The sequence below is a fragment of the Ambystoma mexicanum genome, chromosome 9 (assembly GCF_040938575.1).
Source record: "Ambystoma mexicanum isolate Mex_15411 chromosome 9, UKY_AmexF1_1, whole genome shotgun sequence".
Classification (NCBI taxonomy): domain Eukaryota; kingdom Metazoa; phylum Chordata; class Amphibia; order Caudata; family Ambystomatidae; genus Ambystoma; species Ambystoma mexicanum.
In genome coordinates this window covers 941,129,437-941,144,290 of record NC_090931.1, presented here as the reverse complement: position 1 = coordinate 941,144,290, position 14,854 = coordinate 941,129,437, and the positions used below count along the sequence as shown (strand labels likewise).

Sequence of the window (14,854 nt, the reverse complement as noted above, 5' to 3'; positions counted from 1 at the left end):
AGCTGGTGCAGGGATAATAATGTGGATCCATTTCTATTTGATACTCCTATGGTGCTTTCCTTTTTGTTGCATTTGGAAAATCTGGGGCTCCAGATTGAAACAATTTAAGGTTACCTGGCAGCGCTATCTATTTTCAAGTACTCTTCAGAGGAGGATTCATATTTTAATATCCCTCTGATTATTCAATTTCTAAAAGCTCTTACTAATGCATTTCCACCAGTTCTTCCCTGTATGGGATATCAAACTGGTGTTAAGATTTCTAACATGTATTCCTTTTGAGCCTTTACACTCATGCCGATTAAGGCTTTTAACATTGAAAACAGCTTAACTTATTGTAATAACGTCAGCCCGCAGGGTAAGCAAGTTGCAAGCTCTTTCCTGTAAACCTCCATATACGGTTTTCTATAATGACATGGTTGTTTTCAAGGTGAAACCTTCTTTTTTCCGTAAGGTAGTCTCCGACTTGCACTTGTTGTAAAAAATTATTTGCCAACTTTCTAACCACCTCCTCATTCGGGAAAGGAGGAGGAAAGATTACATAGACTGAACCCCAAAAGGGCTCTCAATGTTTACATAGCTAGAATGGCTAAATTTCATTGGCTATACTAGCCCTGAGCTGGGTCTAACTGTTGCAAAATAAACCATATCCAGATGGATTATCCTGGCTATTGGTGAATGTTACAGATTAGCGGTCGAGGACCAGGCAGAAGGCTTAAGAGCACCTTCCACAAGGGGCATGGTAACCTATGCTGTTCTTCAAAGAGATGTCCCAATCAAAGACATTTGTCCAGCAGCCAGTTGGTCGTCTGTTCACATTTTTGTGAGACATTACTGCCTGGATTCATCTTCCAGCCAGGGAGGACAAATTGCAAAAGCGGTCCTTCATTCGTTCCATGATCAAAACAAAATATAATTCGTACTCCCACCACTAAATTATTACTGCTTTGGGATCATAAGATGAGGAATATTTGGGAGGACACAATCCATTTGAAGAACAAGTTACTTACCCATGGTAACGTTCTTTTGATTGGAAGTTCCTCCCATGTATTCATCATCGCCCCTTCCAGCCTACCGCGATGAACAATTTACGTGTTCTTACGCTTTACGCTTTCTTGGAGCCTATGGTCTATGGTACGCCTGGTAATTCCTCTTCAGGAGGGGGAAAAACAGAACTGAAGCCAACGGGCGTTGCACGCGCGCTACTTATACTTATGATGATGTCGATTGTCGAATGAAGGCCCTCGAGGGACGACGACTTGTTGAGACGGCACACAGCGCGCCCTGTTGAAAAACAATTCCGAAGCAGCTGAAGCTGGACGGATAATTATCATAAAATGAGGAATACGTGGGAGGAACAATCAATCGAAAGAAAGTTACCATGGGTAAGTAACTTGTTCTTCTAGAGCACATAAAGAATTCATGAATGTGGAACTTATACTTCACCAAAAAGGTCATGAGATTAGGGTTACATAGCTCCTGAGCCGGAACGTTATTTTTGCTGCATATATCTGCAACTTTAAGATCACCTTTAACTGAAGTATTTTCATTAAATGTGTGTATAATTTGGCAAACCCAAGTGGGCTGTAGAGATTTGTCTGATCTATTTTGGACCGTACCACATTAAGTCAGTTTCCAACATGTGGCAATCTTCAAGCCAATTTTGTGACTGTATCCTTAATGTTCTTTTGTTCCCAAATAGAATAGATTCATTAAAATATTGAAATGCAACTTTCTTGTTTCTTTTCTTACAATAGGCAAAGTGCCATTCATTCATGTAGGAAATCAGGTGGTTTCGGAGCTTGGTCCTATTGTCCAGTTTGTTAAAGCAAAGGTAAGGAAAGAATTACAGAAATATTTCATTTATTGCAACCGTTTTCTTTTTAGGACTTTATTACCATAAGCAATCGCAAGCTGAGCAAAGGTTTGTTAAATTTGTTGTAATTTTTTATTTTTTTTGGCATTTAGGATAATAACAAACATAACCTCCATCAGCCTATCACCCTTGTAGCTTCCCACAGCCGCCCCTACGCTCCCATAGTGCATGTCTAAACCAAGTTCTAATAGTTCACGCAAGTCCCAAAATGCAATGTTTCTGTGGGCAAAAAGCAATGTTATAGTCACTTTGAAAAAAGTTCAAGACCTAGTCCCAGTCTTTAGTAAATTTGGATTGATCGCCTTGTATTAAGTAAGTAATCCATTCAAGACCAAGAAATTTCCAGATTTTGGAGAACCATTCACTGACGCTTGGATCCTTTGATTTTTCAATTGTGGGCTATCGCCAATAGAGCCACGAGCTGTAACATAGTACATGCTTTGCACTGTTGTCTAGAGCTTCGACGCAGATCTGTTTCAATAACAACTAAAAGACAATATCCAAGTGACCTAGGCTCCTATAATCTAAACTTGTCTTTCTAGTATTTTGTCAGCAAAGTACAACTCCACCATATGTGTACCCAATCGCCGATCTCCCTGTATTCTCGCCAACACCTGTCAGAAATGGACGGCTTCATTTTGTGTAGCCGGGTTGGTATATAGTGCCATTGTACCATAAGCTTCTACCAAAATTCCCGAACTTGAAAAGACCGGGTGAGCTGTGGTATTTCCTTCCATGTGCTCTCCCAGTCTTCTTCCATTATCTCAACCCCCAGTGTCTTATGCCAATGGTGTCTGTATCCCAATGTGCTGTTGGGACTCATTTCGGCTATGATTTTATACAGGTTTGAAATGAGAGCTTTGCTTCCTGGGTTAGAAGTTACACATTTTTCAAATGTGGTAAGGTCTCTAGTTGCTGCTTTCTTATTTGGGGGAGCTAATATCCAGTCCCACACCTGACAATATTGGAAGCGGCAGGATTCCGAAAGGCCAAGTTCTAATTTGCATTGTGTGAAAGATTTTGGAGCGTTACCCTGAAACATATCTCGTAATCTATTACAACCCACGTGTTTCCATTTAGCGAATGCTTGCGGTTCGAGGTCTGGAGTGAATTGTGGATTTTTAAATAGAGGTGTGAGGGGAAAGTGGTCAAGTGGTATTATTTTACCGCTATATCCCACACTTCAACTAAGCTCATGATCTGGCTCTTATGCATATTAGGGGCCGATTCTATTTAGGCAACCACAGATTGTCTCTGAGTTGATGCCCTTCGAGTGCTCTTTCCATCTGGACCCATCTTTTCTCCGAATTTTCCACGCACCATTCTTTCAGGACCCTTATTTGCGCTGCTTGATAATATTTTATAAAAATTGGGAGCCCGAGACCACATCTAGTCGTGGGGGTCATTAACATGCTGAATGCTATCCGTAGGTGCTTATTGCTCCATATAAATGAGGAAATCGCTGCGTCCAACTTTTGAAAAAAATAGGCGGGGACACGAATTGGCAATGCTTGGAACATATGAAGGACCTTGGGCAAAGTAACCATCTAAACCAAATTGATTTTCCCTAACCATTATACTGACAACAACCTCATTTTAACAATTGGCCTTTGATTTCTTTTAGCAGAGACGGATAGTTAGCCCCATACAGCATTGTTATTGTGCAAATTATATTCACACCTAATCATTTTATCCCTTCCTGAGCCCACCCGAATTGTGTATGTGATCGCACAAGCTTCATGTCATCATCTAGGAGGGATACGTTTAACATTTCTGCTTTAGTTGTATCCATTTATGAAGCCGCAGCTATGTCAAATTTTCGTAATTCGTGTTCTACAGCTTGTAATGCCATCAGAGGTTAAGATGCCAAAAGCAGCATATCATTGGCGTATGCCATAATTTTATGTGGGACTCCAATAAAATCTATCCCTCGGATTGCATCTGTCTGTCTGATCTTCGCAAGAAGTGGTTCAAGATGCAATCCAAATAGCAGCGGCCACACTGGGCACCCTTGTTTTGTTTCCCCTTGTAAAGCTATAGGAGGAGATCGAAGGCTGTTAATTAATAATCTAGTGTTAGGTTGTTTATAATTCACCTGAAATTTATCTATGCTTTTTTGCCCGAACCCCATCCCCATCTTGGCCAAAGTAAACGAAAATGAACTACCGCTCGACCTGATCAAAAGCTTTCTCAGCATCTAGGCCTGGTGATTTGTTTAAAGGAAGATTGCATATGACCCTAATATTTTTCTATCTGGAGTTATATCCAGGTCGAACAGGTCCCGATCAGCTAATGATATGTGGGGGAAGTGTGACTGCATCTAAATACGCTTTTTGATGCAATAAATCAGGAAGTTCCAACAAATATAAATTAGAGTAAAATGTATGGAGTTCTGAAACAATATGGGGAGTTTCAGTATAAGTCTGAATGGAGTGAAGCCAATTTGATTGTATAATTTTAGATGCAGCTTTCTGCTGGAGTTGTCTAGCCAGGAGCCGGTCTGTCTTGATAGCTTCTATATAGTATTTCTGTCTAAGATATAACAGGGATTTTTCTGCTTTTTTTGTATGAAAAAGATTTAACCTACCCGCTGCTGTTGTATAGATTTTTTGTATACACGGCCCCGTGCTTGTTTCCAATTTTTTTCATTGCCCCCCTTTGGTCTTCCTCCAGCTCCTTTTTCAATGCCTGTTTCTGTTTGTGTCTAATGGCCCCCTCAGCTATCAAGATCCCCCTTAAAGTTTCCTTGAAAGCGTCCCATGTCACATTTGCAGTGATCTCCCCAGAAGAGTGAAGGTAAAAAAACTCCCCAATTTCCTCTTCTATTTTATATCTGACAACCTGATCCCTCAAAAGCTCTTGCAGAAAACTCTAAGCCCAAATAGTCTGTGGCAATTGTGAGATATTCAGATCTACTGAGATCGGAGCATGGTCTGACAACGTTATTTGTGTGACATACAGTCTGCTTAATAGGCCCAAGCATAATCTATACATGAAAAGCAACGATGTGCACATGAATAAAACATATGCCCCTTATCTGATCCCCTTAGAGTTGTCCAGATGTCTACCTAGTACATGTGCAAATTCTTTATTTGGTGTGTTCGAGGTTGGGCTTAGCGAGTTGTATTGCTACGATCGCGCATACGGTTCCAAGCGATATAAAAGTCTCCAAGAAAAACTGTTTCTTCCTCCACAAAGGCTTCTAAATGTGCGAGGATCATTTTTAGGAAGCCCTCATGGCCTACATTGGGGGCATACACAGACACCACTGTTAATGTCAAGGACCCAAACGCCACAATAACGAAAATATAACCGCGTTCTTTGCGGTCCTTAGTACGTATTACTTTAATTGGGGCTCCAAACTGTATTGCTACAAGAACCCCTGCCACGTTCCCGAAGCATTCGTTTATACGATAAGTGGGTAATGGCGCAAACGCATTTTGTGTCTATCTACTTCACGAATGTGAGTCTCCTGAAACGGCACCAAGTCTGGTTGCTGGCGCGCCAGTAAGCCCTCAAGTGTTCTCCTTTAGTGGGTTTTTAGACCCCTGATATTGAGCGTCAGGCACCCTATTACTACATATTGACATTGGTTCCATTGTGGAACTAATAAATGGCTGAACCTGCGTGCTGCTAGCATACAATTTGACACCCCATGCACTACGGCATCCCCTCCCGCCCTTCCCCTCCCCCCCAGCAATTAACATTCCCTACCCCAACTGGAAATACCCCCCTGTCTCTAATGTCCCTTGGCGTGATCCACAGTACCCAGTATATCCTGGGGTGAAAACCTCCAGCTGTGAGTCAACATTTACCCCAGGGTGAAGAGTGGGGTATCCTAAAAGCCCCATCTGTTACCTGAACAGAGTCCAAGATGTTGTGCTCCAACCATGCTTAAGTTGGGATTACAGCTTCTCTGTCTGTTGTTTTCATCTTTTTATCAGTACAAATCTATGAAGAAGCCTTTGGAGTCGCTCCTCTGAGGTGGATTCTTCAGTCTGCACGCCCCTGGTTCTGTGCCCGTGTTGATCTCTGAATTATCTTTCCTAAGGAGTGGACTGCGTGCTAGGCTGGCCTGTCGCATTTTCTGTTGGGCTCACAGTTATATCCTCTTCTATTTGAAATATAGCTATTCTTACTTCACGGGAGGTGATTCTATGCTGTCGTCCTTCTACCAAAAAAATCAAGCCAAACAGAAATTTCGATTTGTATTTAATCCCACGTGACTAAAGTTTTCACCGTCAATTGCATATCTCTGCATTTTTGGAGGGTTATTTGCGAGAGATCTCGTTAAAGTTGAATCTGAGACCCATTATATGTGATTGGCATCGCGCTTCTTGCCTCCTTGAGAATTTGTTGTTTTTGTGGGGATAATGCACAAGCAGCCAGAACATCTTGCGGGCGGGAACCTGGTTCCGTTCTCTTTGGGCCCGCCCTATGCACCCTGTCCAGCAGGAAAGTGTTGGATACGTCCCCTGATAATAGGTCAGAAAAGATGTGTGTTACAGCATCTTTGAGATTCACGTCCGTCACTGTTTCAGGAAGATTTTTAATTTGGATGTTAGAGCGACAAGATCTATTTTCCAAATCCTCATATTGAAGTTAGAGATTGTGAGCTACCCTTGAGAGATCTTCTATTGCCACCTCCGCTTGTTTACTTTCCTCTGCTAGTTCTTGTATTGCTCTCTCATTTACGTCGACTCGATCACCCAATGTGGAGATTTCCTTGCTCAAGTCCGTAAGTGACTGCTTGATTTCTGATGTAAATGTAGAAAACTGCAATTGAAAGGAGGCAGCATGTTTTTCTTGAAAGTCCTGAAAACATTTTGCGAAATCCTCTTCGGCTATGGCTAACTCTATAGAGTGTGGCTCGGGTGGAGGAAGAACTTTCGGTATTCTTGCAGATGCAGGCATGGTAGGATCTTTAGCCCAAAGTCTATGCAATTAATTGGATCGTGTCTGATGAGCTGATGCAAGCCCAGCTGGGGGGGGGGTCTTCTCTTTTTACTTCTAGGCATGTGCAAACTACTATATTTATCATAACAGTCCTTGTGTCTAGCAAATGCCCTTGAGATAAGCTTCAAATTATAAGTACGAATTGCCCAAAGATCTTTTCTTTTGGCTCACCACTTGCTCACCTGATGAGTTACTATTCAAGCGTCTTGTAGATCTACCACTTATATGATAAACGTCCTTCAGTTGTCGCTCCTATAACCACCTCAGGAATGTGGCCATAGTGACATAGGGATAGGAGCTAAAAGGAGAACAGGAAACTACACATGCCCCTGTGGAGCCCCAGCAGATATGCCTATGTGTATTGGAGGTGGGTGGGTATAGTCAATCGGGAACCCAATTTTGGTTCATAGTCTTATGGCTTATCTCGGAGGGTCTAATGAATCCGCTGGAGACTTACAGAAAATCGCCCTCCTCTGAAAGGGGCCCTACATCGTGCATAGGTCCACCGTAGGTGCGAAAACACCATGCTCATTCAGGGGGATAACATCCAGATCAGGCGCCACTCCTGCTCGAGCTGCTCGCAGTGTTTGCAGCAATTTGGTTTTGTCGTGGTTCACCCTCAGGTGGGGGACGACACTCGAGCCTACCCACTTCCTCGAGCGACAACACGCGCTGTGGTGCCTGACTATGATGATCAGAAGTGAGCGGGAGCCCCTCCGGGGGGATAACCAGGTGAGCCGACACCTCAGCAACAAAGAGGCCTCGCCCGTCCAGCGCTGCCACCCAGTAACAAAACCGCTAATCACTGCTCTGGTCTACAGCACTGCTGTAGCTTCGGGAGCGGCCTGTCCGATTTTCATAATGCTGCAGGGTCTCATCCAGCACTGTTTCAAGGTAGGGCCGCCAGCTTCAGGGTAATGCCAGCATAGACAATTGGTTATTGCAGGACAGAACACAAGCACGCACTTCCTCAATGTGCGGTGGCCGTTTTGGACAGGTTTGTTAATTTTACTACACATAATCTCGAGTCATATATGGTACTATGACAGTATTGCATTTAAGATGTATTTCAGATTATTCTTATCAGTATTAAACAATGTAGGGCTGGTACAATGGTATTATCAACAAATAGTGCATTCTCTTGCATGCCAACTATTAAAGATCGGAAAACTGCTAATGCACATAGTATAAAAACAAAATATGGCTCTCCATGTGATAACATCGCCTGCCTGGTTCTGGGGATATCTAGTGGGGTGACCAAGGGGGCTATGTGCCTCCCCGCGCTAGAGGAGGCTGGGCTTGGAGTGAATCCCCTGGCCACTCTGAGGTCCCTATCAGGCAGGGCCTGTCACATTGGAAAGTGTTCAGAGCCAGTCCATTTAAGAAGACCTGCTGGCCACAGGGAATACCATGCCTTCTGTTGTAAGACCAGGCAGCGCAGACCCTGTCAACGATAGGGGAGTGCATACCAAACACTCACCTACACAGAAAAGAGAGAAAAGTGGTGTGACTTTCAACATGGTCAATGTTTGTGTGAGGGCACCATTTCGGGTGCCCTACCACTGCACGCATGCGCGGCCTGTCATCCTAGGATGGTGAGCCAGGCTTTCTGAGCCCAGGTCATCACTACACACAAAACCTTCACCCACACATGATACATACCTGACAATGAGTGTCTAATCTGCAGTAGCTAGAACCAAACCAAGGAGCAGGAGGCCAGATAGGGACACATTGAGAGAACCCATCCCAGACACAAAGACTCACAAACCCAGCTATACAAGTGAATCAAATAAGCAAGGAACCCTCCTCAGGGAGAGAGCTACGGAAACACCTTGGCTAAGGAAGCATTAACCAATCCCGCCACAAACCCACTCGGCCATCTCCAATTGGGCAAGGGTGGGCCCAAGAGGAGGAGTCTGGCCTTTACAAAAGAGGCAGATATTTTTGTGCTGAGGCTGCTGTCCTGCGTGACAGGTGTTCATTTGGAGTTGGTTGGTGTAAAGATCAACATAATTAGAACTATCAGAAGCAGAGACAGAACTTGGAGACTTTAGACGGGAGACAAGACCCAGGAAGCTGAAAGTGGCTGAATTCCCAAGGCTGGAGGAGAGACTCATGACATTGGAAGAAGATACAGTCAAATGGGGCGAGAGTGCTGACCAAAGAGACTGGGGGGAGCTCTGGAGGGTGTAGGTGATAAGCCAGGACATACCCAGAGGGGTGAAGAGATTATTGCTTAGAAGGGGGAGTTGCCCTCAGTGGCAAAGAAGAAAAGGGAGACTGGAAACCTACAAAGGAGGGAGATTGCAAGGGTGAATCAGGACATGGGGTTACCTACAGGTATAAAGAAGAAGAAAAGTAGATCACTAATTGGAAGGCTCCCACAGGGGTGAAGGACTGAGAGGCAGAAGAACGGCAGAAGGAATAATCAGCCAGAAAGTAGAATACAGCAATCCCTAAAAAAGTGAAAAAAGAGAAGATACTATTGATTGCGAGCTGGGATGTACCCAGAGTGGTGAAGGAGGAGAGGTTGTTAGAGAATATTGAGGGTGATGGCTGGGGACCTGAAGTGGAACCATTGAGGAAGAATGTACTATCGAGGAAGGTTTTGGGAAGGATTGGTGGCACGAAGGAGGAGAGTGCAGGAATTAAGACGGTGATGAGGAGGTTAACTGCAATGGGAGAACATTAGCGGAAAAAAGCATACAAAGGAAACTTTTTATGGGAAGGACAAAGCCGTCGACAGCTAGGAGAGGGATGGTGAGGTCATCTTCAGAGACACAGTAGATCTGAAAGTTCTAACAAGGATGCAGAGTGAGAAAAGGGGAAAGTGAGAGCAGAGTGGGACCCTGAGGCAGGGAAGATGGCCATACTATTACCCTGCCTGGCTTCAATCTAGGTCTGTGGGAGGTACCCGGTACTGCACACATGAACCTCATTACCCTACGCTGATGCAGAGAGAATCCTTATGTCTTGCCAAAGGAGAAAACTCCTTTGGTTAGAAAGGCCACATCACAAAGGAAAGGGACTAAGAAGGAAAGACCATCACCCTGAGACCAGTATGGGGTTTTGGTCTCAGCCCCAGAGCCTTTACCTTAAGACTGTGCTACACAATCCCTCCTTGGAAGGGAAACCTCGGGTGGGGGGGAAGGGGGACTGTGAAAATGAAGTGGAATTTGGAACATTTTAGTTATTTATGAACTTTTAGTTCTGAAGATGGGATACATGCTGAGAATGTAGTTGGTTTTAATCCGGCGAACCATCCTGACTTTTTAGTTGAAGTATTCCATTCCCATTTGTTTGATTGTCCTATGCTGTATACATTCCTTCATAAATCATGTTAAACTTAACTTTCTCGATGTTGTCTGGGCATCAGATCCATGGCAGGGATGCCACACCCAAATGACCACATTTTTATTTTTGTTACAAAGTTCCTTTCAAATGCTCCACAATGCTACACTACACTACTTTTCCGTTGCCCTATCCACATGGGAACAACTGGACATTTCATGCTTTTTCCTCACAATAGTATATTTCACCGTATTATTCCTTTGTGAATTCTTTCTGTGACTAAGCATGAATCACTGATCACAGATGTAATCAGAAGATCTAGGGAGAGTCCTCTTGCAAAGCAAGACTTTAGGTGCAAAGAGTTTGCCTGATATTTCTACTCTGAAGATTGATGTCTACATCCATAAAGGATATCGTATGAGACATTAAACAAAAAACTGGTTTTCAATTGTAATCCGCTTCTGAAACCACAATTGAAGATGCTTGTAATTGTGGATCAAATCATCCATGCTTGCACTGGTAAATGAAGCAACAGTCTCCTTTTTGTTTTTGACCACCCCAGGTCTCTACCCAGATAAGTTGGGAAGCTCACTGTCAGCACCATCTGTTCCATGGTCTTTGGTCTCCACAGGTCAGCGAGTGTAAGATAAATTAACTGAAGCTCTTGAGCCATTTTGCTGGTCCTCAGTTCCATTCTTCCCCCTCATACAGGAGACTGTAAAGTCCTTACAGACCACACAAACAGAAAGGTACAAAATCCCACCATGCCATCTTGCGATGCAACTGTTGTAATGGCCCCTTAGGAAATCTTGTGTTCCAGCAGCATAGCACCTGGAGGGGGAGAAGAGTGTGGAAGCGGGCTCATGCTTGCTACACACAAATAGAAAATCCATAGTTAAGTAGTATGCTAGATTTTTAGCTTTGAGGGTAACCATTCATAGACCTCCTTGTGACCAAATCCAACTCCTAAGGTCATGCATCATTTTTGAGGAATAGAGAAAGAGTCTTGAGCTGATGTGTTCCTCATCGACTGGTCAAGGAAATACATTTACAAATTCCCTCTAATTCCTCTGGTTAATCAAATGTTTCGAAGTTCAAGATGTCTCAGGGTTCAGAGATGATTCTGAGAGCTGTTTTGGCTTTGGATTTTCATACTTTCCCTGGCGCCGTAAGTAAGCGGAGCCCCCCAGCGTTGCAGAGCAAACTTGATTTGGTGCTTTTAAAAGTATGTGAGGCGCACTCGGCACCTGCATCCCCTAGCAGCCCCATTCTTTCCCGATTCCCTCTGCCCACCTCCCGCACCACCACTGCAACCCGATTGGCTGATTACTGAAAACATCAATAAAGGCCCAAAGACCTTGCTGGCTCGCCACACTGCCGCCATTTCATACTTCCCCGGCGCAGTACGTAAATGGAACCCCTCAGCGCTGCAGAGCAAACTTGATTTGGTGCTTTAAAAGCATGTGAGACGCACTCGGCACCTGCATCCCCTAGCAGTCCCATTCCTACCCACCCGTCGCACCACCCCGTGACCTGATTGGGGATCTGCACCTTCATAAGGGACACCCCAGGCCAGCCCTCTGCCCGGCAGCTCCCACGGCTGAGGGCCCCGAGGGAAAGGGCGGCTCCTACATTGGCGGCTCCTAGATGTGTCTGGAGGTGTCAGAAGGGGAAGCCAATGAAGCCAGCAGTGAACAGACACCAACAAAAACAGTAAGTGTGGCATGGGTGGGGTGTAGAGCAATTACTCTACACCAGAAAGCCCCTGCCACTCTACCTTACCTTTCCATAATGTAGACTGCCATAGACTTACACCATGCATACTTAGAGAGATTTATGACCACTATCCTAACTCTATTCATGGCTGGACTGTAAATGTTACCTTACCTTACCTTACATTACATACTAACATGCTTGCCAATGTTAACTAGTGCCACACCTAGAGAGAACGGTGAAGATTAGCCTGCCTCACATTTGGACAAGTGTAACATTGTTAGCATGCACCACACTTAAATGTAATTCTTAACTTTAGCCTGCGTCACATCTAGATAACATCATGTATGTTAGCATGGGCCACACTTAAATGAAACTGTGAATGTTAACAAGTGCCACACTAAGATGGAATCGTGATCACTAGCCTGCCTCACATCTGGATAGGATATTGAAGATTAGCAAGTGCCACACTGAGATGGAATAGTGAATGATAGCAAGCATCTCACCTAGACATAATTGCAAAGACAGCAATGCCAATTAACCAATCCACTAACAATTTCACCCCTATGCATGCACCTCTCAAACTCTAACCAAACACAACCACAAGCCTAAAACGCAACAATCCGCACAAACTTCACTACACTGCAACAACAAAACAAACCACACATAGACTCGCACAACAGCTCACAATGACTACCGACCGTAAACCCCAAGCCCAGCCAACGGACCCAACGGGCTGAGGCTGCCAACAGCACATCATTGCGCTCTTGCACTTTTCCAGCTGATTCCCACTAACTCAACCCCCCCTTGCCTTTTTTTCAGAGCCGCCAGAGCGCCAGGGGACCACTCCGTTGGTGATAGTGCGCAGTTCAAATATCCTTTAACATTAACACCAAACTTGTTTTTCTGAGCTTCTCATACTGTTAAACAAGACATTTCTCCGTATTCCAGATCTTTTAGTTTGGAAAGAAGGAAGCAAGCAGAGAGGGGCAACCAGCCCTACTATTGCAGAACTTACTTGAGAGCCTTTTAAACTTGAGATTTTCAATTGGAAATATTTCTATTATGTGGCCAGCAAAGACTCTTCTATGAAGCATTACAAGAGGGAATTAGATTGTTTTGCCATTGGGTGCTCCATAAACAAATGTTATTGTCTTTTAAAGAGCACTCTTATCCTCTGGCTATGCATCTTGGCACCAAAGCGAGAGAGCAGGAAAAAGTGGTTTGTCAATATAATGCAGCATTTAAGCCTTGGAGAATAAGGTAGTTTTGGAAACGTTCCAAAACTTTGTGACCATCCATTAGTTGTAGTAAAGCTGGGAGTGAGGTCTGCAAGAGTGCCCTGTTCCCATGTACTGCTCTGCCCCCTGATTTGAGTCCTTCATGGGGGTGGCGGGGGGGGATCAGTAAGCATCATGAGTTGGCCAAGCGCAGCTGCCAGTCTGGAAAAGAACAATTCTGAATGCACTGTACAGTATTTAGGGACTTTATATAAAAAGCACAAGGCCAATTAATCTAGACTCTATCTTGAATTGATGTCTGTTAAAGTGAAGAAAAGAGTAAAATATCTATCCACTGCATGTTTTTGTATTTGACATCGTTTGAACAATTAGAATGTACACTGCTTCATGCCATGAATCTAAGGAGCATAACTGTTAATGCAGCCCCAATTTTGTTGTTGCAAGGAACAGCTATAAAATAAAGTCATTCATTCACTTCCCTCACCCGCTGCCTTAACTATCTACTCTGGATATTCAACCTTGTGTACCTGGATATGAATGGAACACTTGCTGACTTGATGAGTTTCACTTTGTTGAGATCATAGAAAACTCCACTTTCTGTGTATTAAAACCTATACAACCTTGGAAGATATACAAGCTTGTGGAATCCTGTGGCAGGGGCGCTTACTCTTTTTGGTTGCTGCAGGTTCTCTGTTTTGAATTTATCTCCTGCAGCGCTGTAGAATGAAGATCTCTTCTTGAGCTAATTTGATCCCAACTCTGCCTGTGATTTGCATGTCACTGGCTATTTGAATGAACTAAGTGACATTTTTAAAAATAATCTGGAGGCATTTTTATGGATTCACATCCTCATCCTCCTGCGAGGTCTTCTGCCCCTCGCTGATATTTATACTTCTTTGACATCTGTCATGTACAAATCCTTTGAGCTTCAAACATCATGTGATGTCAGTTTGACACATTGAAGAAATTAATCCATTATCAGGGGAGGAGCCTTATATTATCATTCATGGAGTCAAGGTGGTACTCACACCTGTTCTTTACTTTTTTCCAAGGTGACATCAGAACTCATTCTTAATCAAGAAAATGTTCTCCCTGGGATCGGTGGGCAAGGTGGTGCTGGTTGACTGATGGCAGACTTGCTGTCAACAAGATCACTGCCTTTCAAGAACTCCCCCGATCTCCATCTCTTGTGTGGTCCTGCACGGTCTCTAGATCTAGTTGTCAGAGAATAATGAATAGGAAAATGAAATGGAAAGTAGGTATTTGAAGATCTGTGGCTCAGAAGAACTCCTCTGATTTGCATCATCTGTGCTTGCATGCAATGCTCTTCCATTCAACTTCTTAGCTTGCACATCTCGATGAACTCTTGCAGCCTCCGCAGCAGACCAGGTGCGATTCTGCTTCTTCTGGTTTCAAGCTTGACCGACAGCCAACATTGTCTTTCAGTGGTGTGACGAATCCCAGGATGTCATCACTACTTCCGTAGGGGGAGCCACTTCCCATGAGGGCAGGAAGGCGAGACCACTACCCGATAGTTGGGGGTGATATTCAGTGGGTGGAACTCATGGGAGGAGAAGCCCCCTATGGGACCAGTTATTACTATTGTGGGAGAATGTGGTATCCACCGAACACTCACACCTCCCCTTTAACCCCTACCCTCCATTCCCATATACTTCTATAACATACAAGAAGTAGGAAGACTGAAATCTGGAAGAATAGGGGTAACCATCATGAGGATCCAACTCAAGAAACTGTGACGAGGAAGAGGTGCGGATCTGGG

General features: G+C 44.1%; 1 protein-coding gene across 5 annotated transcripts in view; it reads left to right on the top strand.

Moving 5' to 3' along the window:
- The window catches only part of MTX2 (metaxin 2), a 969,974-nt gene that overhangs the window by 616,668 nt on the left and 338,452 nt on the right, over window positions 1–14,854 (top strand). For all 5 annotated transcript variants that reach the window (XM_069616118.1, XM_069616119.1, XM_069616120.1 and 2 more), the window contains one exon: window positions 1,755–1,831. In XM_069616118.1, coding sequence (XP_069472219.1) covers window positions 1,755–1,831 — 77 coding nt within the window. The remainder of the gene's footprint in view (window positions 1–1,754; window positions 1,832–14,854) is intronic.